Raw genomic sequence first — 27,335 nt, forward strand, 5'->3', positions numbered from 1 at the left:
ACCCTGGTAAGTGGGGAGTTTCTTGCCTTTTGGGAAGTCTGAGGTCTTCTGCTAGCATTCAGTAGATGTTCTGTAGGAGTTGTTCCACATGTAGATGTATTTTTCATGTATTTTTAGGGAGGATGGTGATCACCATGTCTTACTCCTTCGCCGTCTTGAATGTCCTCCCATCAAGGATAAGTTTGTTCTTATTTCTGAGGAATGGATGATTCTAGATGATAAATAACAGACAGCTAATTCTTGAGTGATTGCTATTCTAACCTGTTGCTAGCAGGTAAAAATATGTAAAAAAAATTGAGTTTAAAAAATTGAGTTTATTTTGTTTTAGATATGCAGTACCTACCCTCCTGAAATAGTGGTTCCTAAATCTGTTACATTGGGAACGGTGGTTGGAAGTTCGAAGTTCAGAAGTAAAGAATGTGTGCCTATGCTTTCCTACCTCTACAAAGAGAACAATGTGAGTTGAGCAAAGTTCTCTCATGAGAACTTTACTTGGTGCTAGAAGACCTGAGTTTAAGTCACACCACTGCCACTTACTAGCTATGTGACCTCAAGCAAGTTACTTCTCTGAACTTTGGTAGTTCTGAGAGTTTTTAAGTGTGTAATATGAGAGAAAAATATATGTGTACTTTGTAAATTTTAAAGTGTTGTGCAGATGTTAAGTGTCATTTGTAGTGCGTTCATTTATTTCTTTTCTTCTCTATGGGCTCCTGCTTGATGGCAAGTTGTTGAATAAAAGGGAACAGCTGTATGAAAGGATATTTGGGCACTGTGGCTTCCCATTAGAACACACATGTCCTTGATTCTTTCTCACTATTTTCATACAATTTAAGCTAGTAGGGGAATATTTTGCTTGACTCCTCTATTTGAGTCCCCTTCCATAGGAAGGGATAATAGTTCTTGCCTCTTGTGGTCTCTCTGAGATCTGGAATTAGACAGTCAAGTTCTCAGGTAGGCAACTATCAAGTGCTAAAAAGTACAGTAATACAAGTGGGTGTCTTTGTGTCAAACTATCAAAGTAAGCAGACTCTATAAAAAACACACCAAAGTGTAATGCAGTTCACTAACTAATTATTACCAGATGTATCTGCTAAATAGCTATGTTGTTTTCCTATTGAAATGGCTTGAAACAAACCAGCCCTCTGATTTGGCATTAACTCCTGAAACGAGTGAACCCTGTTCTCTTAAGAGACACTAGGTCTTTGAATTCTGCTGTCACTGTGAGCCTCTGGTTTATATGGATGATATTACTGGGACTATAAAAAGCAAGAAAGGTTCCGGTAAATACTAGCCTAATACATATTGAAAATACATAGAATTCTATTAAGGAAACACTCAGGGTGTGATTTTCTTGAAGTCTGGATTTGCCGAGACTGGGTTGGGAATCATAGCCATGTAGAAGAAAAAAAGACTATCTGAGCAACAGTTTGTGGTAATACAGCCCACATGCTAGAGTGGGGATGGAGGCAGGAGGCTGAGCCTAATGTCAGTGGAATGCCTGGGCTTCAGAGCTACATTTCTTTTTACTTCACTATCCTGAGTTGTCTCATCCTCTTCTTCTACTCACTGAATATGGGATCAAGGAGGATTTTTGACCACCTGTACATTGGACCACTCAACTGATATATTTTTTCCTTACAGCCTGCCATTTACCACTGTAGCCAGCCTCTGTCTGGATTTTATACTCATTGCATAGATGATGAGCTCCTGCTAGAGGTTATTAGCCAGACGAACCCAGAGAGCCAGTTTATGTATGTTGTAGACACAAGACCAAAAGTATCTATGTATCAATGACCTCTCTAATACCCCTACTTTACTCATGTTATAATTCCCTTCCCCACATGTTGAGTTTTGCAGTGTTAATGGGAAAGTTAGTTTTGTGTATATGGGCTTATTATGTCATAACTGTGTAAAATCATTTGAGTAAGCCATTTGGAACTCCTTTTATCATAGCTGTCACTGTCAAGCAAGACTATGAGAAGGTACTTTGAACAACTTAGTCTTGCCACTGCCTGTGAATGTCACAGAGAGGAGGGTCCTCAGATCAACCTAAACTCTCTGCATTAATTCCTTGACCCTCAACATTTTGTCTAGCTTTAATAAGGAATCGTAGAGGAATTAATTGTGCCCCACAAGGCAAGTAAAGGACAGATTTCCTTTTTTTAAAGGCTGTTCTTTTCACAAACAGCCCCAGAAAGAAATAATTTTGCTTATACTTTGATATGTTGACTGTGGATGATTAGGAGGTTTCATTGCTAACTAGGGATTGCTAAGTAAGTGATTTATATTCTAAGCCTAAGCCAGGTGGTTGTGACTTCAGAGTTAAGCAATTGGTTGTGCTTGAAACCAGATAGTAGTCTTAGACAGATGTCTGCCCATTTTGGGGATCTCTCACTGACTGTTCTGCAGGGCTACCTATAACTGACTGGGCTCAATAGAAAAAATAATTTCCCTTTCTGCTCAGGTACCATCCTTCAGTTTCTCAGAACTTTGCTGTCTTGCTTCAACTATAACTGCGTTTGACATTCTGGGATTAGAAAGAGTTTAATCAAATCTGTGTCTTCCATCGTATTAGTCTTAAAATGATAAAGAGAAGTACCAAGCTTTTGAAAAACTAAAGGATTGATGCCCTTTGGCCAAATGAAAGACCAAAAAGTCCTTTTTAATAGGTCCCTTTTTCCTCTCTCAGAGAGCCTAGAAATATCTAGCAACACTCCTCTTCTGGATGGCTAGATATATACTTTTAGTAGAAACTGTATTGTAGTGACAAAGTTACATTCTTAGGAGTCAGTCAAATCTGGGGTCAGATCCTGCCTTCAGCTTTTATCCATATGATCCTGGTTGAAATTGGTTTACCTCTCTGAACTTGTTTCCTTATGGGAATAATAATAGTACCTATCTTTAGGAGCTGTCATGAGGATTAAATGAGATAATATAAGTGAAGGATCTAGCACAGTGTCTGGCACATACATACTAGGGGCTCAGTAAATATTATATGTTCTTTCCTACTTGAACATTAGGCTACTAATATGTAGCAGTTTCTCAGATATGCCAGTCCTATTCCCAAAGAGTGTATACTGGTATGATGTAGCTAGCTATCTGTAGTAGCTGGCCTTTCTACTGCTGCCCAGACCTGGGTAGGGACTGCCGTAATTATTGTTTCATTTGCTGAAGCATCCATCAGTCATAACAGACTTTTTTGTTACTAGGTTGCTGTTGCTTACACCTCCTCAGGTGTCCCATTGATTTGTCATTAATTTAATGAAAGCTCAGTGACATTCTTTGTGTGATAAGAGATCAAAATTACCATCATGTTTCTCCCTTTAACAAATATCCTGCATGCTAAATACAATATGTTGACATGTAGATTTTTCTTCCCTGCATGTGTTAATGTGAATAGTTTGTGCTTTTGAGGTTTTTAATGGCATTCTTTTTTTATTAATGCAAAAATGACACCCTATCCATATACATTCTCCTCCTACCTTCTGAAATGCACAATAATGGGAGATTAGGAAATAGGCCCAGACAACAGAAAATCATTTAATTATTAAGATGGTTATAATCATATAAGATATCTTGGCTGCTTTCTAGTTTTTTTTATATATAAATTTATTTATTTTATTTATTTTTTGCTGTGTTGGGTCTTCATCGCTGTGCACGGGCTTTCTCTAGTTGCAGCGAGTGGGAGCTACTCTTCATTGCGGTGCGCGGGCTTCTCATTGCGGTGGCTTCTCTTGTTGTGGAACACGGGCACTAGGCACGCAGGCTTCAGTAGTTGCAGCATGCCAGCTCAGTAGTTGTGGCGCACGGGCTTAGTTGCTCCGTGGCATGTGGGATCTTCCCAGACCAGGGATTGAACCCGTGTCCCCTGTATTGGCAGGTGGATTCTCAACCCACTGTGCCACCAGGGAAGCCCCTTTCTAGTTTTTGGATTAATATCTCCTCTCTGCAAGTCTCATTTACTCACTACCCCATCCAACATTCTTCATATGACCTAGAAGTATTCTGATTACCACAAGCTGAATATAGTGTTAAAACAACTCTTGGTATCTCCATTTCAATTTTATCAGTGAATGAAAGTCCTTTATCTTATGCAGTCATGTTCTAGACATTTTTCTAGAGTAGCTGTTTATAATTAATTGGCCCTGAAGTTCTTAGACTTCTTTCTAGAGCTTCTCAGTAATAAGGATTTTTGAATTTTCACATGTTTCTCAGTATAAAGCCCATTTGTTTGTGATAGGAAGCTCAAAATTATAATTTTAGTTCTTCGGATCAGATATCCTCATAGCTCCCATATCCTTCAATCAATCTCTTAAGCAGAGTTTTAATAATAAAATAAAAACACTAAATCTCCTTCTCTTTCCCTATACTACTGTTACTTAAGATACCTGATCTAAATGCCAGTGAGATTCTCTTCATCCCAGAATGTGCCCTATGTGATCTAACTTCTTTTTAAATGGGTAAGATTTAAAACTGTTTAGAATGAAGCATTGAGATTGATGAACCATGTTCTTTTATCATCTGCCCCATCTGTTCTGTTATGTCCTCTATATTACAGTTAAATGCCATGGCCAACCGAGCAGCTGGGAAGGGTTATGAAAATGAAGGCAACTATGCCAACATTCGCTTCAGGTTCATAGGCATTGAGAACATCCATGTGATGTGGAGCAGCCTGCAGAAACTCTTGGAAGGTACAGGGATTTCACCTGGGCTAGACCAGAGGCTATATAACTTGCATAATTACGTAAGCAAAAAGTATGCCTGATTTTGTGGTGAAACATAAAAGCAACCAGGTGAGCAGAATTAACAGGTGATAAGAGTTTTGACTATAGTATAAATCCAGTTTGCATAGGTAGTACTGAATTATAGCAGTGTTGGTCTGACAGAGGAACTACAATGTTTAGTTTTCATAACTCTGTGGAGTTCATCTGGGTTTAGTGGCTATGGAAATAATTTCTCTCTATAGAATTACAGAGACTGCTGTATAGGGGTGGGTAGGTCAACATAAATATAAATGAACTGGGATTTATTTCATCTTCCTCATTTAATCTGCTGTAAGGGGTCAGTCCAGTTTCATCACTGTGCTGATGAAGGGGGCGAATTTAGACTTCAAAGGAATAAAGCTGCTATCAGACAATTTGGGTCATCTGTCATCACAGCAATGTAATTGGGATCAGAATGTGGGCAAGGTGAGATCAGGGCTTTACAGGACTCTTGAGTCTAGAACATTTCTCCCAAAGCCACTACCCAGGATTCCATGATGTGGTATGTCATCTCAGTCACACATAGGGAAAACCTGCCCTCATTAAGTGAACTCCCCGTTCTTCCTCTCTTTTCTTCAATTGTTCACTTATGCTGTCTGCCAGGACCTCTCCCTTACACAACCCTTATCAGATCCTGTCTTCTCAGTCTGCAGCCCTTTTTGGATATTAATGTTCCTCTTCCTTGGGTCTCTTCCTCCTTTCTTTTTTGTCCCAGAATATTCTATAGTAGGAGTGTAAGAGGACATTTTGCAGATTTTTTGAGGCAAAAGATTGCCGTCTGCTGGATAACCAGTGCAAAATGCATGAAAATTAACTGATGGTTTTTTCAACCTGTTGAGACAGCACAGGGCTGCAAGGGAGTAAGTGGGGATGTGGAAGCAGAGACAGATGTTAAGGGTCTACAAAGTTAGGCTCAGTAGGAGGAGTTAAGATGGGAATCAAATGTGTTTTCTAATCAGAGGAGATGTGAGTATTTTCCTGTGGATGCTGACTCAGTCTTCTGGCTCTGTTCTTCAGAGATCTCTGTGGGCTTGGGGTGGGTTCTACAAGTCAAGAAAGCAGAGACCCGAGCTAGGAGATATGGTAGGCTCTAGCCCTAGTCCTGTCCCTGATTCACTTTGCGGTTTCCAACTAATCATTTAACCTTTCTGTGCCTCAGCTTCCTCATTTACAAAATGGTGAACCATTTTGTCCCCTTTCTTGGTGAATAAACTGAGGTAATTGTGAATTTCAATCTCTGCTTCCTTTTCTACCTTAGTTTGTGAATTGAAAACTCCAACAATGAGTGAATTTCTTAGCAGCCTGGAGAGCTCAGGGTGGTTGAGACACATTAAAGCTATTATGGATGCTGGAATTTTCATTGCAAAGGTAATAATCAGGACTTTTAAGAACTTGCACTGACTTTATTATGGGATCTCTTGAGGTAGCAGTGTATTCATGGTGGAAAGAATATTGAAAAACAACCTGGTTTCTAGATTCAGGTCAGCCACTAATTTACTGCGTGCCCTTGGAAAATCTCTTCCCTTCTGTGGGCCTCAGTTTCTCTGTCTGTAAAACAAGGTGGTTCTACTAGAATCTAATGGTATAAGTTTTGGGGGGCCCACTGAACTCTTTGAGAATATGATTGACTTTCTGCCCCTAGAAAAATGTACATATGGCTATACATACAGAAAATAGACCTTAATTTCAGGGGGTACACAGACCCCAGATCTCAAGTTAAAAACTCTTAGATAATCTCTCATGGTCCTTTCAGCTCAAATATTCTCATAGTCTTTCCAGCTCAAATACTCTGATGTATTTTTGTGTTGATTCTAAGGTATCAAGTGGAAGTAAGACTGGTTGTAAAATAAATGCAGAGCTTGTGTTTCTATGGGTTTTCAGAGCTCTGAGTATAAAGCAGACTTTTCTGACTTCTTTGTCTAGGTATGCCTCTGAATGCAGTCTAAGTAGGCTTCATCACTCATTTATGCTGACTCACTTATTTTCTGACCTTCAGAACCCTGGCGTCTGTATCATTTGTTAGGTGATATTTAAAAAAAAAAAGAAGAAGAAATTTGGAGTGTACATTTTCTCATTTTGAAGTTTTGTTTATACATTCTTACATGAGAACTTGCTCTTTTCACCACACCCCTATTATTTGGTAGAAGTAAAGAAAAGGAGAGAATCACTCTTCACCTCTCTGCTGTCAGTTTTTCAGTTGAAGATAATGAGATTTATAGCTTCTGGCTTAAAAGGTTTTTAGAGAGTGTGTGTAATTAACTGTCTTAAATATCCAGCCCTATTGTTTTACAATTTCCTAGTCCTGTTGCCTACATTTTTCACTGTAATTTATTATTAGTGCTTACTATGTGACCCCCTTGGTCATTTCAAGCCCACTGTTCTAGCCATTCTTTATACTGTTCCTTTTTCGCATGCCCTATACCCATAAATTTCTATTTCCTTTCTGAAACTGACTTTATTAGACCAAAGAGAGTGAGAATGGAGAAGAGGGATAGATTTGATAGACCATACAACCTCATAAATATTGGTTGAATTAAAATGAGTGGATGAAAAAGATAGACTTGTGATTGCACGATTATCCTGTGCTTCCCATCTCCATCAGTACCTATCCAGTATCCCAAGCTTGAAAACTCAAGTAAGCCTTGAATTCTTTCTCTTCCCCTCCATCTGGCAATTGCCTCATCCTGTCAGTTTTCCTCAAAAGTGTTTCTCAAATATCCGTTCTTCCCCACCTCTGCCTTAAGTACTATAATAACTTCCTGACTGGTTTACTTGTCTTTAGTAGTTGCTCCCCCCAGTATGGCCACCAGATTGCTTCTAAAGCCATCTTTCTTGAGCACATATGATAATGTCACTTTAAACTCAAAATACTCCAATGGTTCCCCATTGCCCATAAGACCCTGGTAATTAGTGAGATTCTTGTTTCTCCCAAAAACACTATAGTATCCCTCCCTCTCTCGTTTTGTCTCTCATTATCTTTATTTAATTTATTTTTTTCTCATTACAAAAGTTATACATGTATGTTATCTAAGAAGTATACATTTCAGAAATATATAATGTAAAATGTAAATATTCCCTGTAGTTTGCCCCACAACACACACTATTAATAGTTTAATGTATGCTGCTAGATCAGCACTATTTGAACTTTCTGTGATGATGGAAAGGTTCTGGATCTGTACTAATACAATAGCCACTAGCCACATGTGGCAGTTGTGCATTTGAAATGTGGCTAGTGAGAGTGAGGAACTGAATTTTTAATTTTATTTAGTTTTGATCAATTTAAATTTAAATAGCCACTTGTGGCTAGTGACTACCATATTGGACAGTACAGGTCTAGAATTTTTCAACATATATATAACTACATATATTATTACTAATTTGTAAAAATGAGATTGTATTGTGCATATTTTTCTGCAACTAACTTTTTATACTTAATGTATGGTGAACATTTTCCAGGTCAGTTCAGTCAGTGTGACCTCATTCTTTTCAGTGACTGTATAATATTCCATTAAGTGAATTTATCATGGTCCCTGTTCATGGGCAATTCAGTTATTCACATTTTTCACAAATGCAGACATTGTTGCATCAAATATCCTTGAACATATATCTTTATATGTGTGGGCATTCTTAAAAGTGGATTTTCAGTTGAAGAGTATGAATATTTCAGACTTTACTAGATGTGGCCAAATTGCCCTTCAAATAGGATACACCAGTTTCCATTCCCACCAACAATGCCTCTTTCTCCACATAGCCAGCAATGGTTATCATCAATCTTTTTAATCTTTGCCAATTTGATAGGTTATCCATTTTATGTCATGTTTTAATTTGCATTTCTTTAATCATTAGTGAAATTGAGCATCTTTTCCTGTCCACCAGTGACTTTTCACTCCATTTGGAGTCCTAAGGAAAGAGTATAGTCGCTACTATTAGGCCTCTGATATTATCTGAGGTATCTGGTTAACTGAGGGGTTTAAAAGGTTGAGAAACTTTTTTCCAGATCTCTCTGACTCTTGTCTTACTCGCAACCTATATATCCTTCTAGGAATATCATTTCTCTTTTACCTTCTACTACAAACGTTACTCATTTTCCCACACCCCATGAACTGCACGGTCCATGACAGGTTCAATACTCCCCTTGCTCCTTACAAAACTCCTTCCTCCTTTTAGGTCTATTGCATTTAGCTATACCACTCTGTACCTCTCCTAATGACTCTTCTTTCTCCATTAAGGACTTTGGAAACCACTTTAGGTAGGTGGTTTCCTCTCCATCCTGATTCTTCCTCTCAATCCCAGGAGATTTGAATGTCCATGTACAACCTATAAAACACTCTGCACTGATAGTTCTTTGAGCTTTTGTACTCCAGTTCTTACACTCTTACTCCAGCTAACCTGGTTCTTCTATCCCATGGAGACCTCTACACTTTTAACTCCACTTTTTCCACCTTTTCCTACCTTCTTTCGTATCAAGCCAAAACCTAGTGGTGTAGCACCTCATCTATTCCACCTTGCCTCTTTATCCTTCCACTCTACCCGCCCTGTTAATCCCATTCATTCTCTACTTTCTCTGCTCTTATGCCCTGACAACTAAACATTGCCACAAAGAAATAAATCCCATAGCCATGTTACTTGGTATAATTACAGGTTTATGATCTATAATATTGACTGTAGTCCTATAGCCTTAGGACCACTTAACAGTCATTTTATGTGTCCCTGGTTGGTTCCCAGCCCTGTTCCACCAAGCAGATATTCCTAATTTGTATTTTACTTTCAAGCTGTCTACACCACTGTTACTCCCCTCTCAGTAAACACATATTCAGACATGTCTCCTTCTTCATAGAAAAATAAAGGTAATCTCTCATCTTCCCACTACTATTCTTACCAACTTTTTTTTGCTCCTTTCTTGCTATCTCAGAGGAAACGGTGCCTCATCTTCTGTGTAAGACTAATCCCTTTACCTGTATTCTTAATCCCATCCCCTCCTTCAAGGAACCTCTTTCCCCTACATTTTCAAACTTTTCCTTTCACTGGCTTCATCCCTCAGAAATACGCTCAATACTTTCTTATTCCTAAGAAAAAGAACTTTTCTTATTCTCTTCTAGTTACTCTTCTCTTTCCTCTTGCTTAGAGCTTTCTTGAAAGTAATTGGCCTTCCCTATACGCACTTCCTCACCTCCCTTCACTCTTCAGGTCACTGTGATCCAGTTTACATACCATTACTACTGTTCTTGCTGAGGTCACTAATGACCCCTAACTTGTCGATCTCAGGGTCACTCTTTAATCTTTATTCTATTTTGACCACTCTGCTGCATTTGACATTGTTATCCCCTTTCTCTTTGAACCATTTTTGTAGTTCTGGCCTTAATCCCACTGCTACTTCCTGGTTCTCTTTCTACCTTTCAGCCTTCTTTTTCACAAGCTGACTCCTGTAATAGCCCCCCCCCCCTTCCTCTACTTTCCCTTTAAACGTTACTACTTTTTAAGGTCTTTCCTTTTCTCACTTTGGTCTCTGCCTGGACAGCACCAGCCATGCACAGTTTCCACTATCATCTGTATTCATATAGTGGTCAAATCTATACTCTGGCTCAGATTCCTCCTTCTCCTGAACTCCAGACCCACATATGCAGCTGTCCACTGGATGCTCCATTAGATGTCCCTCAACTACCTCAGAATCTCCATGGCCCCAAATGAAATCTTATCTACTCCCAACACCAACTAAAACTTGTTTCTTCTTCTATGTTCACTGTTTAGGATAATGGTACTGTAATCCACCTAGTTACTAAGTGACACATTTAAGAGTCATCTTTGACTTTTCTTTCTCCTTCATTCCACATCCATTCTCTTACTATGTCCTGTTGAATCTTCATTCTTAACATCCCTCTTCTCCTTTTCAGCCCCACTGCTACTGCATTAATTCAGGTCCTTGTTGCATTTCACAATTTTAGTAACTCTTTGACTAGTCTTCCTAAATCCAAATTTATGTCCTCTATTCTCCTACTGTCACCACAGTGAGTACATCTGATCATGGCACTCCTCTGCTTTTAACACTCCAGTGACTCTCTGCTGCCACCAGATAAAATGCACACTTGTCAGTCTGACCCTTGCCCTCCTGGCCAGACCTGTCTCTCCTCACTCCCTCACTCCCAGCCTAGCCTCAACCACCAAGCTAGTTAAGAATTCCTCACCTATGCCTCACATCCTTGCCTTTGTACATGTTGTTATATTATGCCCCTTGCCTGGAATGTCCTTTCCTCCTGGTCCATCTGACAAATGCCTACTCATCTGACAAGACCCACTTTAGTTGTCTCCTCTTCTTTAGCTATTGTGTGCCTTTGTTGTACCTGGTATAAACTTTTATTGTTTTGGTTATCATTGGTTTGTAGTCATTCATTTAAATGTTTGTCTTTTTTGTGTACCTAGTGCACACAACAGTGCATCTTGTATAGTCACTCAGTAATTATTGGCTAGGTGAGTAGATGAATGAATGAGTGAATAAATTTCCTTCTCCTTCCTCACCTGAGAAAATCCTACATTTTCTTCAAGGCTCAAGCTTCCCTGGCTCCTGCAAAAGGATATAGTTACTACACATTACCCTATAACAGCAGTTTTTGCACTGCATTGTATTTATTTATTTACCTTTGGTCACCCTGACTAGTTTGCTCTTTGAAGTCAGAAACTGAGTCTCATCTTTGTATCTCTAATACTTAGCACATACCTGGCACAGAGGTATACATAATGAAGTGTTAGAATGAATAAGTGAATGCTCAATATCTACCATTGCCAAAATTGCACAGGTTGAGTAAATGCCCATATTTTTACATAGTTCTGATTGTACAGAAACTGACCTAAGACAGGAAAACCTCTCCATCTTAAGTTGGAAGGATTTATATTAGTAAGGCTAAATGGATAAAGCTTCCAGAGGAAATTATTGTCAGGTCTGGGACTGGAATGCAGAACAGTCCTGTCTGTTTTTGAGCATGAATTCTTCCTCTTGCCCACTTCTCTCTCTGAGAATTGATCCATGTCTTTTTCAGAAGTTTTATGAATGTAGACCTCCTTCAGTTTTTCTTTTTACCCTGTATCATGTGTTGACTTTGATTTTCTTTTCCTTATTAGGTAAGCTCACCTTCTGTTACACTCCTTTCTTTTCTTTTTTTTTTAAATATTTTATTTATTTGGCCATGTCGGGTCTTAGTTTTGGCACGCAGGATCTTTGGTGCTGCATGCAGGATCTTTCATTGCTGCATGTGGTCTCTTGTTGAGGCACACGGGCTTCTGTAGTTGCAGCGTGTGGGCTACTCTCTAGTTGTGGTGCACGGGCTCCAGAGTGGGAGGGATCAGTAGCTGTGGTACACAGGCTTAGGTGCCGCATGCCATGTGGTATCTTCGTTCCCCGACGATAGATCAAACCCACGTCCCCTGCATTAGAAGGCAGATTCTTATTATTATTCTTCTTATATCTTTATTGGAGTATAATTGCTTTACAATGGTGTGTTAGTTTCTGCTTTATAACAAAGTGAATCAGTTACACACATATATATGTTCCCATATCTCTTAACTCTAGCGTCTCTCTCCCTCCCTCCCACCCTCCCTATCCCACCCCTCCAAGCTGTCACAAAGCACCGAGCTGATCTCCCTCTGCTATGAGGCTGCTTCCCACTAGCTATCTACCCTACGTTTGGTAGTGTATATGTGTCCATGCCTCTCTCTCGCTTTGTCACAGCTTACACTTCCCCCTCCCCATATCCTCAAGTTTATTCTCTAGTAGGTCTGTGTCTTTATTCCTGTCTTACCCCTAGGTTCTTCATGATATTTTTTTCTTAAATTCTATATATATGTGTTAGCATACGGTATTTGTCTTTCTCTCTCTGACTTACTTCACTCTGTATGACAGACTCTAGGTCTATCCACCTCAATACAAATAGCTCAATTTTGCTTCTTTTTTTTTATTTATTTTTTTATTTTTTTTTATTTTTTTTATTTATTTTTATTTTTTAAACATCTTTATTGGAGTATAATTGCTTTACAATGGTATGTTAGTTTCAGCTTCACAACAAAATGAATCAGTTATATATACACATATGTTCCCATATCTCTTCCCGCTTGCGTCTCCCTCCCTCCCACCCTCCCTATCCCACCCCTCCAGGCGGTCACAAAGCACCGAGCTGATCTCCCTGTGCTATGCGGCTGCTTCCCACTAGCTATCTACCTTACGTTTGGTAGTGTATATATGTCCATGCCTCTTTATCGCTTTGTCACCGTTTACCCTTCCCCCTCCCCATAGCCTCAAGTCCATTCTCTAGTAAGTCTGTGTCTTTATTCCTGTTTCACCCCTAGGTTTTTCATGACATTTTTTTTCTTAAATTCCATATATATGTGTTAGCATACGGTATTTGTCTCTCTCTTTCTGACTTACTTCACTCTGTATGACAGACTCTAGGTCTATCCACCTCATTACAAACAGCTCATTTTTGTCTCTTTTTATGGCTGAGTAATATTCCATTGTATATATGTGCCACATCTTCTTTATCCATTCATCCGATGATGGACACTTAGGTTGTTTCCATGTCTGGGCTATTGTAAATAGAGCTGCAATGAACATTTTGGTACATGACTCTTTTTGAATTTTGGTTTTCTCAGGGTATATGCCCAGTAGTGGGATTGCTGGGTCATATGGTAGTTCTATTTGTAGTTTTTTAAGGAACCTCCATACTGTTCTCCATAGTGGCTGAACCAATTCACATTCCCACCAGCAGTGGAAGAGTGTTCCCTTTTCTCCACACCCTCTCCAGCATTTATTGTTTCTAGATTTTTTGATGATGGCCATTCTGACTGGTGTGAGATGATATCTCATTGTAGTTTTGATTTGCATTTCTCTAATGATTAACGATGTTGAGCATTCTTTCATGTGTTTGTTGGCAGTCTGTATATCTTCTTTGGAGAAATGTCTATTTAGGTCTTCTGCCCATTTTTGGATTGGGTTGTTTGTTTTTTTGTTATTGAGCTGCATGAGCTGCTTGTAAATTTTGGAGATTAATCCTTTGTCAGTTGCTTCATTGGCAAATATTTTCTCCCATTCTAAGCGCTGTCTTCTGGTCTTGTTTATGGTCCCCTTTGCTGTGCAAAAGCTTTGAAGTTTCATTAGGTCCCATTTGTTTATTTTTGTTTTTATTTCCATTACTCTAGGAGGTGGGTCAGAAAGGATCTTGCTGTGATTTATGTCATAGAGTGTTCTGCCTATGTTTTCCTCTAAGAGTTTGACAGTTTCTAGTCTTACATTTAGGTCTTTAATCCATTTTGAGCTTATTTTTGTGTATGATGTGAGGGAGTGATCTAATCTCATACTTTTACATGTATCTGTCCATTTTTCCCAGCACCACTTATTGAAGAGGCTTTCCTTTCTCCACTGTACATTCCTGCCTCCTTTATCAAAGATAAGGTGTCCATATGTGCGTGGGTTTATCTCTGGGCTTTCTATCCCGTTCCATTGATCTATCTTCTGTTTTTGTGCCAGTACCATACTATCTTGATTACTATAGCTTTGTAGTATAGACTGAAGTCACGGAGCCTGATTCCTCCAGCTCCGTTTTTCGTTCTCAAGATTGCTTTGGCTATTCGGGGTCTTTTGTGTTTCCATACAAATTGCGAAATTTTTTGTTCTAGTGCTGTGAAAAATGCCAGTGGTAGTTTGATAGAGATTGCATTGAATCTATAGATTGCTTTGGGTAGTAGAGTCATTTTCACAATGTTGATTCATCCAATCCAAAAACATGGTATATCTCTCCATCTACTTGGATCATCTTTAATTTCTTTCATCAGTGTCTTATAATTTTCTGCATACCGGTGTTTTGTCTCCTTAGGTACTTTTATTCCTAGATATATTATTATTTTTGTTGCAATGGTAAATGGGAGTGTTTTCTTGATTTCACTTTCAGATTTTTCATCCTTACTGTATAGGAATGCCAGAGATTTCTGTGCATTAATTTTGTATCCTGCTACTTTACCAAAATCATTGATTAGCTCTAGTAGTTTTCTGGTAGCATCTTTAGGATTCTCTATGTATAGTATCATGTCATCTGAAAACAGTGACAGCTTTACTTCTTCTTTTCCGACTTGGATTACTTTTATTTCCTTTTCGTCTCTGATTGCTGTGGCTAAAACTTCCAAAACTATGTTGAATTACAGTGGTGAGAGTGGGCAACCTTGTCTTATTCCTGATCTTAGTGGAAATGCTTTCAGTTTTTCACCATTGAGAATGATGTTGGCTGTGGGGTTGTCATATATGGCCTTTATTATGTTAAGGAAAGTTCACTCTATACCTACTTTCTGCATGGTTTTTATCGTAAATTTGGTGTTGAATTTTGTCAAAAGCTTTCTCTGCATCTATTGAGATGATCATATGGTTTTTCTCCTTCAGTTTGTTAATATGGTTTATCATATTGATAGATTTGCGTATATTGAAGAATCCTTGCATTCCTGGAATAAACCCCACTTGATCATGTTGTATGATCCTTTTAATGTGCTGTTGGATTCTGTTTGCTTGTATTTTGTTGAGGATTTTTGCATCTATGTTCATCAGTAATATTGGCCTGTAGTTTTCTTTCTTTGTGACATCCTTGTCTGGTTTTGGTATCAAGGTGATGGTGGCCTCGTAGAAGGAATTTGGGAGTGTTCCTCCCTCTGCTATATTTTGGAAGAGTTTGAGAAGGATAGGTGTTAGCTCTTCTCTAAATGTTTGATAGAATTCGCCTGTGAAGCCATCTGGTCCTGGGCTTTTGTTTGTTGGAAGATTTTTAATCACAGTTTCAATTTCAGTGCTTGTGAGTGGCCTACTCATATTTTCTATTTCTTCCTGATTCAGTCTTGGCAGATTGTGCATTTCTAAGAATTTGTCCATTTCTTCCAGATTGTCCATTTTATTGGCATAGAGTTGCTTGTAGTAATCTCTCATGATCTTTTGTATTTCTGCAGTGTCAGTTGTTACTTCTCCTTTTTCATTTCTAATTCTATTGATTTGAGTCTTCTCCCTTTTTTTCTTGATGAGTCTGGCTAGTGGTTTATCTATTTTGTTTATCTTCTTAAAGAACTAGCTTTTAGTTTTATTGACCTTTGCTATTGTTTCCTTCATTTCTTTTTCATTTATTTCTGATCTGACTTTTATGATTTCTTTCCTTCTGCTAGCTTTGGGTTTTTTTGTTCTTCTTTCTCTAATTGCTTGAGGTGCAAGTTTAGGTTGTTTTTTCGAGATGTTTCCTGCTTCTTAAGGTGGGCTTGCATTGCTATAAACTTCCCCCTTAGAACTGCTTTTGCTGCATCCCATAGGTTTTGGGTCATTGTGTCTCCATTGTCCTTTGTTTCTAGGTATTTTTTTATTTCATCTTTGATTTCTTCAGTGATCACTTCATTATTAAGTAGTGTATTGTTTAGCCTACAAGTGTTTATGGTTTTTACAGATCTTTTCCTGTAATTGATATCTAGTCTCATGGCGTTGTGGTCTGAAAAGATACTTGATACAATTTCAATTTTCTTCAATTTACCGAGGCTTGATTTGTGACCCAAATATGATCTATCCTGGAGAATGTTCCATGAGCACTTGAGAAAAATGTGTATTCTGTTGTTTTTGGATGGAATGTCCTATAAATATCAATTAAGTCCATCTTGTTTAATGTATCATTTAAAGCTTGTGTTTCCTTTTTTATTTTCATTTTGGTTGCTCTGTCCATGGGTGAAAGTGGGGTGTTAAAGTCCTCCACTCTGAGTGTGTTACTGTCGATTTCCCCTTTTATGGCTGTTAGTATTTGCCATATGTATTAAGGTGCTCCTATGTTGGGTGCATAAATATTTACAATTGTTATATCTTCTTCTTGGATCGATCCCTTGATCATTATGTAGTGTCCTTCTTTGTCTCTTCTGATAGTCCTTATTTTAAAGTCTATTTTGTCTGATATGAGAATTGCTACTCCAGCTTTCTTTTGGTTTCCGTTTGCATGGAATATCTTTTTCCATCCCCTTACTTTCAGTCTGTATGTGTCTCTAGGTCTGAAGTGGGTCTCTTGTAGACAGCATATATAAGGGTCTTGTTTTTGTATCCATTCAGCCAATCTGTGTCTTTTGTTGGGAGCATTTAGTCCATTTACATTTAAGATAATTATCGATATGTATGTTCCTATTCCCATTTTCTAAATTGTTTTGTGTTCGTTATTATAGGTCTTTTCCTTCTCTTGTGTTTCTTGTCTAGAGAAGTTCCTTTAGCATTTGTTGTAAAGCTGGTTTGGTGGTGCTGAACTCTTTCAGCTTTTGCTTTTCTGTAAAGGTTTTAATTTCTCCATCAAATCTGAATAAGATCCTTGCTGGGTAGAGTAGTCTTGGTTGCAGGTTTTTCTCCTTCATCACTTTCAGTATGTCCTGCCACTCCCTTCTGGCTTGTAGGGTTTCTGCTGAGAGATCAGCTGTTAACCTTATGGGGATTCCCTTGTGTGTTAATTGTTGCTTTTCCCTTGCTGCTTTTAATATGCTTTCTTTGTATTTAATTTTTGACAGTTTGATTAATATGTATCTTGGCGTATTTCTCCTTGGATTTATCCTGTATGGGACCCTCTGTGCTTCCTGGACTTGATTAACTATTTCCTTTCCCATATTAGGGAAGTTTTCAACTATAATCTCTTCAAATATTTTCTCAGTCCCTTTCTTTTTCTCTTCTTCTTCTGGAACCCCTATAATTCGAATGTTGGTGCGTTTAATGTTGTCCCTGAGGTCTCTGAGACTGTCCTCAGTTCTTTGCATTCTTTTTTCTTTATTCTGCTCTGCAGTAGTTATTTCCACTATTTTATCTTCCAGGTCACTTATCCGTTCTTCTGCCTCAGTTATTCTGCTATTGATCCCATCTAGAGTACTTTTAATTTAATTTATTGTGTTGTTCATCGTTGCTTGTTTCATCTTTATTTCTTCTAGGTCCTTGTTAACTGTTTCTTGCATTTTGTCCATTCTATTTCCAAGATTTCGGATCATCCTTACTATCATTATTCTGAATTCTTTTGCAGGTAGACTGCCTATTTCCTCTTCATTTGTTAGGTCTGGTGCATTTTTATCTGCTCCTTTATCTGCTGTGTGTTTTTGTGTCTTCTCATTTTGCTTATCTTACTGTGTTTGGGGTCTCCTTTTTGCAGCCTGCAGGTTCGTAGTTCCCGCTGTTTTTGATGTCTGTCTCCAGTGGCTACGGTTGGTTCAGTGGGTTGTGTAGGCTTCCTGGTGGAGGGGACTAGTGCCTGTGTTGTGGTGGATGAGGCTGGATCTTGTCTCTCTAGTGGGCAGGTTCACGTCTGGCTGTGTGTTTTGGGGTGTTTGTGGCCTTAATATGATTTTCGGCAGCCTCTCTGCTAATGGGTGGGGTTGTGTTCCTGTTTTGCTAGTTGTTTGGCATAGGTTGTCCAGCACTGTAGCTTGCTGGTCGTTGAGTGAAGCTGGGTGCTGGTGTTATGATGGAGGTCTCTGGGAGATTTTCGCCATTTGATATTATGTGTAGCTGGGAGGTCTCTTGTTGGCCAGTGTCCTGAAGTTGGCTCTCCTACCTCAGAGGCAGAGCCCTGACTCCTGGCTGCAGCACCAAGAACCTTTTATCCTCATGGCTCCTCAATTTGGGATGACTCGTTGTCTATTCATGTATTCCACATATGCAGGGTACATCAAGTTGATTGTGGAGCTTTAATCCGCTGTTTCTGAGGCTGCTGGGAGAGATTTCCCTTTCTCTTCTTTGTTCTCACAGCTCACAGGGGCTCAGCTTTGGATTTGGCCCTGCCTCTGCATGTAGGTCGCTGGAGGGCGTCTGTTTTTTGCTCAGACAGGACGGGGTTAAAGGAGCCGCTGATTCGGGGACTCTGGCGCACTCAGGCGGCGGGGGCGGGGGAGGAGAGAGGGGCACTGCGTGCGGGGCGGGCCTGCGGTAGCAGAGGCCAGCGTGACGTTGCACCAGCCTGAGGCCCGCCGTGTGTTCTCCCGGGGAATTTGTCTCTGGATCCTGGGAACCTTGCAGTGGCGGGCTGCACAGGCTCCGTGGAAGAGGGGTGTGGATAGTGACCTGTGCTCGCACATAGGCCCCTTCTTGGCGGCAGCAGCAGCCTTAGCGTCTCCCGCCCGTCCCTGGGGTCCGTGCTTTTAGCCGCGGCTCGCTCTGCAGGGTTTTTATCACAAATGGGTGTTGAATTTTGTTGAAAGCTTTCTCTGCATCTATTAAGATGATCATAAGTTTTTCTTCCTTCAATTTTTTAATATGGTGTATCACGTTGAGTGATTTGCTTCTATTGAAGAATCCTTGCATTCCTGAAATAAACCCCACTTGATCATGGTGTATGATCCAGTTGATGTGCTGTTGGATTCTGTTTGATAGTATTTTGTTGAGGATTTTTTTAACATCTTTATTGGGGTATAATTGCTTTACAATGGTGTGTTAGTTTCTGCTTTATAACAAAGTGAATCAGTTATACATATACATATGTTCCCATATCAATTCCCTCTTGCGTGTATTGTAGTTTTTCTTATGACAGGGTTTCCGAAAGCAAGCTCATCACACGAGATGAATTATGCCGAAACACAGCAGTAGATGGCTGCTGCTCGCTCAGACAATACAGCACAGTCTGTCCTGCTGTGGTAGCTTTTATTTAAGCATTATCTATGTTTACATTTTAAGACTTGTTTTCTTAACATTCCAGAAATGCCAAAGCAGCAACATATGCTTTTATTGATTATACAAGCAACAATGGGCTTTCTTGAAAACATGCCGTGCTTCGTCCTTGAGCGCAAAAGCAGCACAAGGACATTTCCTTGTGTTCCCACCATTCTGATTATACTGAGGACATCTCCTGGATCAGTGCCCAAAACACTCAATGCTTATTCGCAGGCCCCCGGTTTGCCGGGGGGGGGGGGAGGCTCAAAGCATCCAGGACTGTTTGCAGTTCTGGCTTATTTGAATGCCCCCAGTTTGCCGAGGGGGCTCAAAGCAATCAGGACTGTTTCCAGTTCTGGCTTATTCGCCAGCCCCCAGTTTGCTGGGTGGGTGGGGCTCATGGGTCACGTCTCCTTTCCATGTCCTCAGTTATTCCACTACATTTCTCCCTTTTTGTTTTCCAGCTTGTGCAGCATCAAGGAGAACACGGCAGCTTGTTGCGGGGTTGCATGGCGGGTAGCTTTCACTCGTCGTCGGACTACAATTAAACATATGATTATTATTATAATGAGCATTAGCAATCCTGCAGTAGAACCAAATAAAGCATGTAATTTAGACATGGGATTTAAATTATTAAATCCTTGAATAATTCCAGACCATATTTCTTGTGAATTAAGTCGTAATTTCTTCTGAAAAGTTTGTTGAATTTTCCCTTGTAAATTCACAATTTCTTCTGTCAAATTTTTGTGATGTAATAAATGCTTTTTTATTTTTGCCCAGGGGAATGCAGACTGATTATATAGAACCGAAGTGACACAAAAGGCACTTTGATTCCAGTCACAACGTAGCTTCATTTGTCTTTGTAAATTTACAAGTTGGTCCCCCAACATAACCACAGCTTGTTGTAAGTCTGCTATTTCCGAATGTATTTCCAAATCAATTTGTTGTTGAGAGGACCAAAGCATTTCAGAATTTTTATGCCAATCAGTTATATAATCAATGGTCTGAATAGATTGTTCTAAAGCAACTCCAGCTACTGCAGCAGTAGCTGTTATGGCTATAATACCCATGACAGCTGTAATCAACATTCCTACAAATCTTTTACTTGTTTTTAATGCATCAGTTAAATATTGCAAAACAGCCATAGGAAGAGATTCTTGCCATTCCCTTCCAAGATTGACAGGAAGCCAAAAACCTGTCCGAACTTGTAAGATATACAAACTTTTAGTAGATATGTTAAAAGATATACTAGAGTTAATACAGGTATACAGAGAGCAATTTTTACATATTATAATACCTAGAGTCTTATTCCATTCAGCTGGTCCCTTTAACAATATATAAGGTAATTTTACACAACTACGAGTATACCGAGTAACATTTTTATGAAAAGTCAAACTATGATTTCCAGATTTGTTAACCATATGTCCTACCCAAGCATTAATCTTTTCCAAAGCTGCTGTAAGCTTCCACAAGTCCTTTTTGATGGGATATCCATTTAAATGAGGACCAGGAGGAGAAAACCCTCCTGCATGCCATACTATGGTATCATTAATAGTATTGCTATAAATAGTGTTATCCTCTCTATGCCAGTGTAAATTCTTCAGACCCCTTTTTCCTCAGGTGGAGCCAAAAGGGCTCCAATCAGTGACACTTCCCCAAGAAGTATTAACAAGAACCCGAGCCATTTCCCCTCGGCATCGAGTCCAATGGACCCAATCCGATAATTGATCCAGAAGAGGCACCTGGCATGGAGGCAAGTAAGGTGCGGAAACATTCTCATTAAGAGTGGAATTAGAACTTTTAAAACTATAAGCACTCAAAAGATATAACCCATGATATCTGCTTTCATTTTTGACAACACTTAACCATGCCTGATAATTCATTTTAAGGCAATGATCTCCCTTTCCCGTACAAATAGGAGGTCCACTAACACCCACCGTGTAATTCTCTATTATCCTTCCTTCTTCTTCCGGCTTCAAAGGGCCTCTATCATCAAAAGGACCAGGCAACCATCCAGACTCATTTACATATACAAGAATTGGGGCATCCCACCAGGTAACCCCCATATTAAGAGGAGGGTTAGGAATATATGTCCAATAAGTATGGTTAGTACAATTTTTCTCATTGGCTGATATGCTTATTACCTGTGCAGACAACACTGCCAGCATGGCCTCAAAAAGACTGGTGCTATTGAGGGGTTTACTCTGTGAAATGATAAGATTTTTGGTAGTGTCTGTAAACTTTTTCACTTGCCACCAGGTCAATGGAGGCGCCTTCTTCTTTCCATCAAGTCTTAAACTGCATATATTGTCCAGGTTCAAGAACAGTCTTGGCAAGTGCCTCCCAATCCTGAGGAATTAATATGTTTTCGGAAGCATACCTAGACAAAAGACCTTGAACATAATTAGAATGCATCCCATATGCATTAATGGCTTCTTTTAGCATTTTTAAAATTTTTATATCATGATGGTTATACACAACATTTACATATCCATTCGGAAATTGATCATTAGCAGGCATAGCTTGTCTAACAATAGGGAAAGCAAAAAATGATTCAGAATATTGCTTTTCTTCCTTATTCATCTCTTCTTCCAATGAAAGTTTATTAGATTCAGGTTTTAGAGGAAAGCGAAACTGACGAGAGGCTCCAACAGGATAAGCTGCTAATTCTAAAGGAGGAGCCGAAGGAATAGTAGGACATGGCTCTTGATATAAAGGAGTGGTAACATTGTTTTTATTTTCTTCCAATTTAACCATCAAATTTTTTAACTTTGAAAGTATATCAGAAATCTCATTCTGTTGAGAAAGTGGCATCTCATTTTGTTTTCTAGCCTGCTCCCGATCTTTATCATCATCAGAAAAAGCCCCTTCATCACTGAAACCTGAAAAATCCTCTCATGTCTCAGACACAAGGGGAGGAGGAGGCGGAGGAAGGTCTTCTATAGGAGATTCACGAAACAGAGTACAAAAAGCAGCAGAATGATCGGGAGAAGAATTCGGACGCTGAGGGCGCACCCCATTTTCACTTTCAGTTTCAGATTGTAATGGTTCCAGGGCAAGGGAAATTAATTTACAAAGAGACCAAACACGGACAGATATAGGGTCTCCACGCTGATGAGCTCTTCTTAAGGCTCGCATAACCTGTTTCCAAACTTTTAAATTCAACTGGTTATGACCAGTAGGTTGAAACCAGTAACAATGTTTACGAACCAGCGCAAACAATTCATCAAAAGATTCTGGTTTCACTTTCACTCCTGAACTCCGTAATAACTGTTTCAGGAGTCTAATGTATTGAAATTCTACTGAATGGGAATTCCCCATTACAGTTACTCTACTGCTCCCGAAGGTTTCACTTACTCTTGAGCGTACCAAATTCCCCTTCGGTCCTGCGATCACGCGATTACTTACTTTCAGGTCCCTGTTCGGGCGCCAAATGTTGCAGTTTTTCTTATGACAGGGTTTCCGAAAGCAAGCTCATCACACGAGATGAACTGTGCCGAAACACAGCAGTAGAGGGCTGCCTCTCGCTCAGGCAAAACAGCGCTGTCTGTCCTGCTGTGGTAGCTTTTATTTAAGCATTATCTATGTTTACATTTTAAGACTTGTTTTCTTAACATTCCAGAAACGCCAAAGCAGCAACATATGCTTTTATTGATTATACAAGCAACAATGGGCTTTCTTGAAAACATGCCGTGCTTCGTCCTTGAGCGCAAAAGCAGCACAAGGATATTGCCTTGTGTTTCCATTATTCTGATTATACTGAAGTAGCACAAGGACATTTCCTTGTGTTCCCACCATTCTGATTATACTGAGGACATCTCATGGATCAGTGCCCAAAGCACTCAATGCTTATTCGCAAGCCCCCGGTTTGCCGGGGAGGGGGGGGCGACTCAAAGCATCCAGGACTGTTTGCAGTTCTGGCTTATTTGCATGCCCCCGTTTTGCCGGGGGGGGGGGCGGGGGCTCAAAGCAATCAGGACTGTTTCCAGTTCTGGCTTATTCGCCAGCCCCCAGTTTGCTGGGGGGGGGGGGGTGCTCATGGGCCACGTCTCCTTTCCATGTCCTCAGTTATTCCACTACACGTCTCCCTCCCTCCCACCCTCCATATCCCACCCCTCCAGGTGGTCACAAAGCACCGAGCTGATATCCCTGTGCTATGCGGCTGCTTCCCACTAGCTATCTACCTTAGGTTTGGTAGTGTATATATGTCCATGCCTCTCTCTCGTTTTGTCACAGCTCACCCTTCCCCCTCCCCATATCCTCAAGTCCATTCTCCAATAGGTCTGTGTCTTTACTCCTGTCTTACCCCTAGGTTCTTCATGACATTTTTTTCTTAAATTCCATATATATGTGTTAGCATACGGTATTTGTCTTTCTCTTTCTGACTTACTTCACTCTGTATGACAGACTCTAGGTCTATCCACCTCATTACAAATAGCTCAATTTCGTTTCTTTTTGTGGCGGAGTAATATTCCACTGTATATATGTGCCACATCTTCCTTATCCATTCATCCGATGATGGGCTCTTAGGTTGTTTCCATGTCTGGGCTATTGTAAATAGAGCTGCAATGAACATTTTGGTACATGACTCTTTTTGAATTTTGGTTTTCTCAGGGTATATGCCCAGTAGTGGGATTGCTGGGTCATATGGTAGTTCTATTTGTAGTTTTTTAAGGAACCTCCATACTGCTCTCCTTAGTAGCTGAACCAATCCACATTCCCACCAGCAGTGCAAGAGTGTTCCCTTTTCTCCACACCCTCTCCAGCATTTATTGTTTCTAGATTTTTTGATGATGGCCATTCTGACTGGTGTGAGATGATATCTCATTGTAGTTTTGATTTGCATTTCTCTAATGATTAACGATGTTGAGCATTCTTTCATGTGTTTGTTGGCAGTCTGTATATCTTCTTTGGAGAAATGTCTATTTAGGTCTTCTGCCCATTTTTGGATTGGGTTGTTTGTTTTTTTGTTATTGAGCTGCATGAGCTGCTTGTAAATTTTGGAGATTAATCCTTTGTCAGTTGCTTCATTGGCAAATATTTTCTCCCATTCTGAGGGTTGTCTTTTGGTCTTGTTTATGGTTTCCTTTGCTGTGCAAAAGCTTTGAAGTTTCATTAGGTCCCATTTGTTTATTTTTGTTTTTATTTCCATTACTCTAGGAGGTGGGTCAGAAAGGATCTTGTTGTGATTTATGTCATAGAGTGTTCTGCCTGTGTTTTCCTCTAAGAGTTTGATAGTTTCTGGCCTTACATTTAGGTCTTTAATCCACTTTGAGCTTATTTTTGTGTATGGTGTTAGGGAGTGATCTCATCCCATACTTTTACATATAGCTGTCCAGTTTTCCCAGCACCACTTACTAAAGAGGCTTTCCTTTCTCCACTGTACATTCCTGCCTCCTTTATCAAAGATAAGGTGACCATATGTGTGTGGCTTTGTCTCTTGTCTTTCTATCCCGTTCCATTGATCTATCTTTCTGTTTTTGTGCCAGTACAATACTGTTTTGATTACTGTAGCTTGGTAGTATAGTCTGAAGTCACGGAGCCTGATTCCTCCAGCTCCGTTTTTCGTTCTCAAGATTGCTTTGGCTATTCAGGATCTTTTGTGTTTCCATACAAATTGTGAAATTTTTTGTTCTAGTGCTGTGAAAAATGCCAGTGGTAGTTTGATAGCGATTGCATTGAATCTATAGATTGCTATGGGTAGTAGAGTCATTTTCACAATGTTGATTCTTCCAACCCAAAAACATGGTATATCTCTCCATCTATTTGTATCATCTTTAATTTCTTTCATCAGTGTCTTATAATTTTCTGCATACAGGTCTTTTGTCTCCTTAGGTAGGTTTATTCCTAGATATTTTATTCTTTTTGTTGCAATGGTAAATGGGAGTGTTTTCTTGATTTCACTTTCAGATTTTTCATCATGAGTGTATAGGAATGCCAGAGATTTCTGTGTATTAATTTTGTATCCTGCAACATTACCAGATTCATTGATTAGCTCTAGTATTTTTCTGGTAGCATCTTTAGGATTCTCTATGTATAGTATCATGTCACCTGCAAACAGTGACAGCTTTACTTCTTCTTTTCCAATTTGGATTCATTTTATTTCCTTTTCTTCTCTGATTGCTGTGGCTAAAATTTCCAAAACTATGTTGAATAAGAGTGGTGAGAATGGGCAACCTTGTCTTGTTCATGATCTTAGTGGAAATGCTTTCAGTTTTTCACCATTGAGGATGATGTTGGCTGTGGGGTTGTCATATATCGTCTTTATTATGTTGAGGAAAGTTCCCTCTATGCCTACTTTCTGCAGGGTTTTTATCATAAATGGGTGTTGAATTTTGTCAAAAGCTTTCTCTGCATCTATTGAGATGATCATATGGTTTTTCTCCTTCAATTGGTTAATATGGTTTATCACATTGATAGATTTGCGTATATTGAAGAATCCTTGTATTCCTGGAATCAACCCGACCTGATCATGGTGTATGATCCTTTTAATGTGCTGTTGGATCCTGTTTGCTAGTATTTTGTTGAGGATTTTTGCATGTATGTTCATCAGTGTTACTGGCCTGTAGGTTTCTTTCTTTGTGACATCCTTGTCTGGTTTTGGTATCAGGGTTATGGTGGCCTCATAGAATGAGTTTGGGAGTGCTCCTCCTTCTGCTATATTTTGGAAAGTTAGAGAAGGATTAGGTGTTAGCTCTTCTCTAAATATTTGATAGAATTTTCCTGTGAAGCCGTCAGGTTGTGGGCTTTTGTTTGTTGGAAGATTTTTAATCACAATTTCAATTTCAGTGCTTGTGATTGCTCTGTTCGTATTTTCTATTTCTTCCTGATTCAGTCTTGGCAGGTTGTGCATTTCTAAGAAATTGTCCATTTCTTCCAGGTTGTCCATTTTATTGGCATAGAGTTGCTTGTAGTAATCTCTCATGATCTTTTGTACTTCTGCAATGTCAGTTGTTACGTCTCCTTTTTCATTTCTAATTTTAATGATTTGAGTCTTCTCCCTTTTTTTCTTGATGAGTCTGGCTAATGATTTATCTATTTTGTTTATCTTCTCAAAGAACCAGCTTTTAGTTTTATTGATCTTTGCTATCGTTTCCTTCATTTCTTTTTCATTTTTTTCTGATCTTATTTTTATGATTTCTTTCCTTCTGCTATCTTATGGGTTTTTTTGTTCCTCTTTCTCTAATTGCTTTAGCTGCAAGATTCGGTTGTTTATTCGAGATGTTTCCTCTTTCTTAAGGTAGGATTGTATTACCATAAACTTCCCTCTTAGAACTGCTTTTCCTGCATCCCATAGGTTTTGGGTCGTCGTGTCTCCATTGTCATGTGTTTCTAAGTTTTTTTTTAATTTCCTCTTTGATTTCTTCAGTGATCACTTCATTATTAAGTAGTGTATTGTTTAGCCTCCATGTGTTTGTATTTTTTACAGATCTTTTCCTGTTATTGATATCTACTCTCATAGCATTGTGGTCGGAAAAGATACTTGATACAATTTCAGTTTTCTTAAATTTACCAAGGCTTGATTTGTGACCCAAGATATGATCTATCCTGGAGAATGTTCCATGAGCACTTGAGAAAAATGTGTTTTCTGTTGTTTTTGGATGGAGTGTCCTACAAATATCAATTAAGTCCATCTTGTTTAGTCTATCATTTAAAGCTTGTGTTTCCTTATTTATTTTCATTTTGGATGATCTGTCCATTGGTGAAAGTGGGGTGTTAAAGTCCTCCACTCTGAGTGTGTTACTGTCGAATTCCCTGCTTATGGCTGTTAGTATTTGCCTTATGTATCGAGGTGCTCCTATGTTGGGTGCATAAATATTTACAATTGTTATATCTTTTGCTTTGATCGATCCCTTGATCATTATGTAGTGTCCTTCTTTGTCTCTTCTAATAGTCTTTATTTTAAAGTCTATTTT

General features: G+C 39.3%; 1 protein-coding gene and 1 long non-coding RNA gene across 6 annotated transcripts in view; one reads left to right on the forward strand and one right to left on the reverse strand.

Moving 5' to 3' along the window:
- MTMR8 (myotubularin related protein 8) overlaps positions 1 to 27,335 on the forward strand; it is a 248,058-nt gene that overhangs the window by 114,655 nt on the left and 106,068 nt on the right. Inside the window, exons 5-6 of one of the 5 annotated variants that reach the window (XR_010940111.1) lie at positions 19,884 to 20,323; positions 21,040 to 21,570. The exons of 3 other annotated variants lie outside the window; for them this stretch is intronic. Coding sequence is in view for 1 of the 2 variants with exons in the window: in XM_067724399.1 (XP_067580500.1) it covers positions 4,559 to 4,691; positions 19,884 to 19,939 (189 nt within the window). In the remaining variant the exon portion in view is untranslated. Of the gene's footprint in view, positions 1 to 4,558; positions 4,692 to 19,883; positions 20,398 to 21,039; positions 21,571 to 27,335 lie in introns of those variants that run through there. One more of the 5 variants, XM_067724399.1, reaches the window with a different exon arrangement.
- Positions 19,372 to 23,361, reverse strand: LOC137217491 (uncharacterized). Its single transcript, XR_010940112.1, has 3 exons — positions 22,828 to 23,361; positions 21,564 to 21,812; positions 19,372 to 19,957 (listed from the first exon to the last, which is right to left on the reverse strand). It is a non-coding gene; the product is annotated as an uncharacterized lncRNA (long non-coding RNA).

This window comes from Pseudorca crassidens, chromosome X (assembly GCF_039906515.1).
Source record: "Pseudorca crassidens isolate mPseCra1 chromosome X, mPseCra1.hap1, whole genome shotgun sequence".
In the NCBI taxonomy this organism is placed as follows: domain Eukaryota; kingdom Metazoa; phylum Chordata; class Mammalia; order Artiodactyla; family Delphinidae; genus Pseudorca; species Pseudorca crassidens.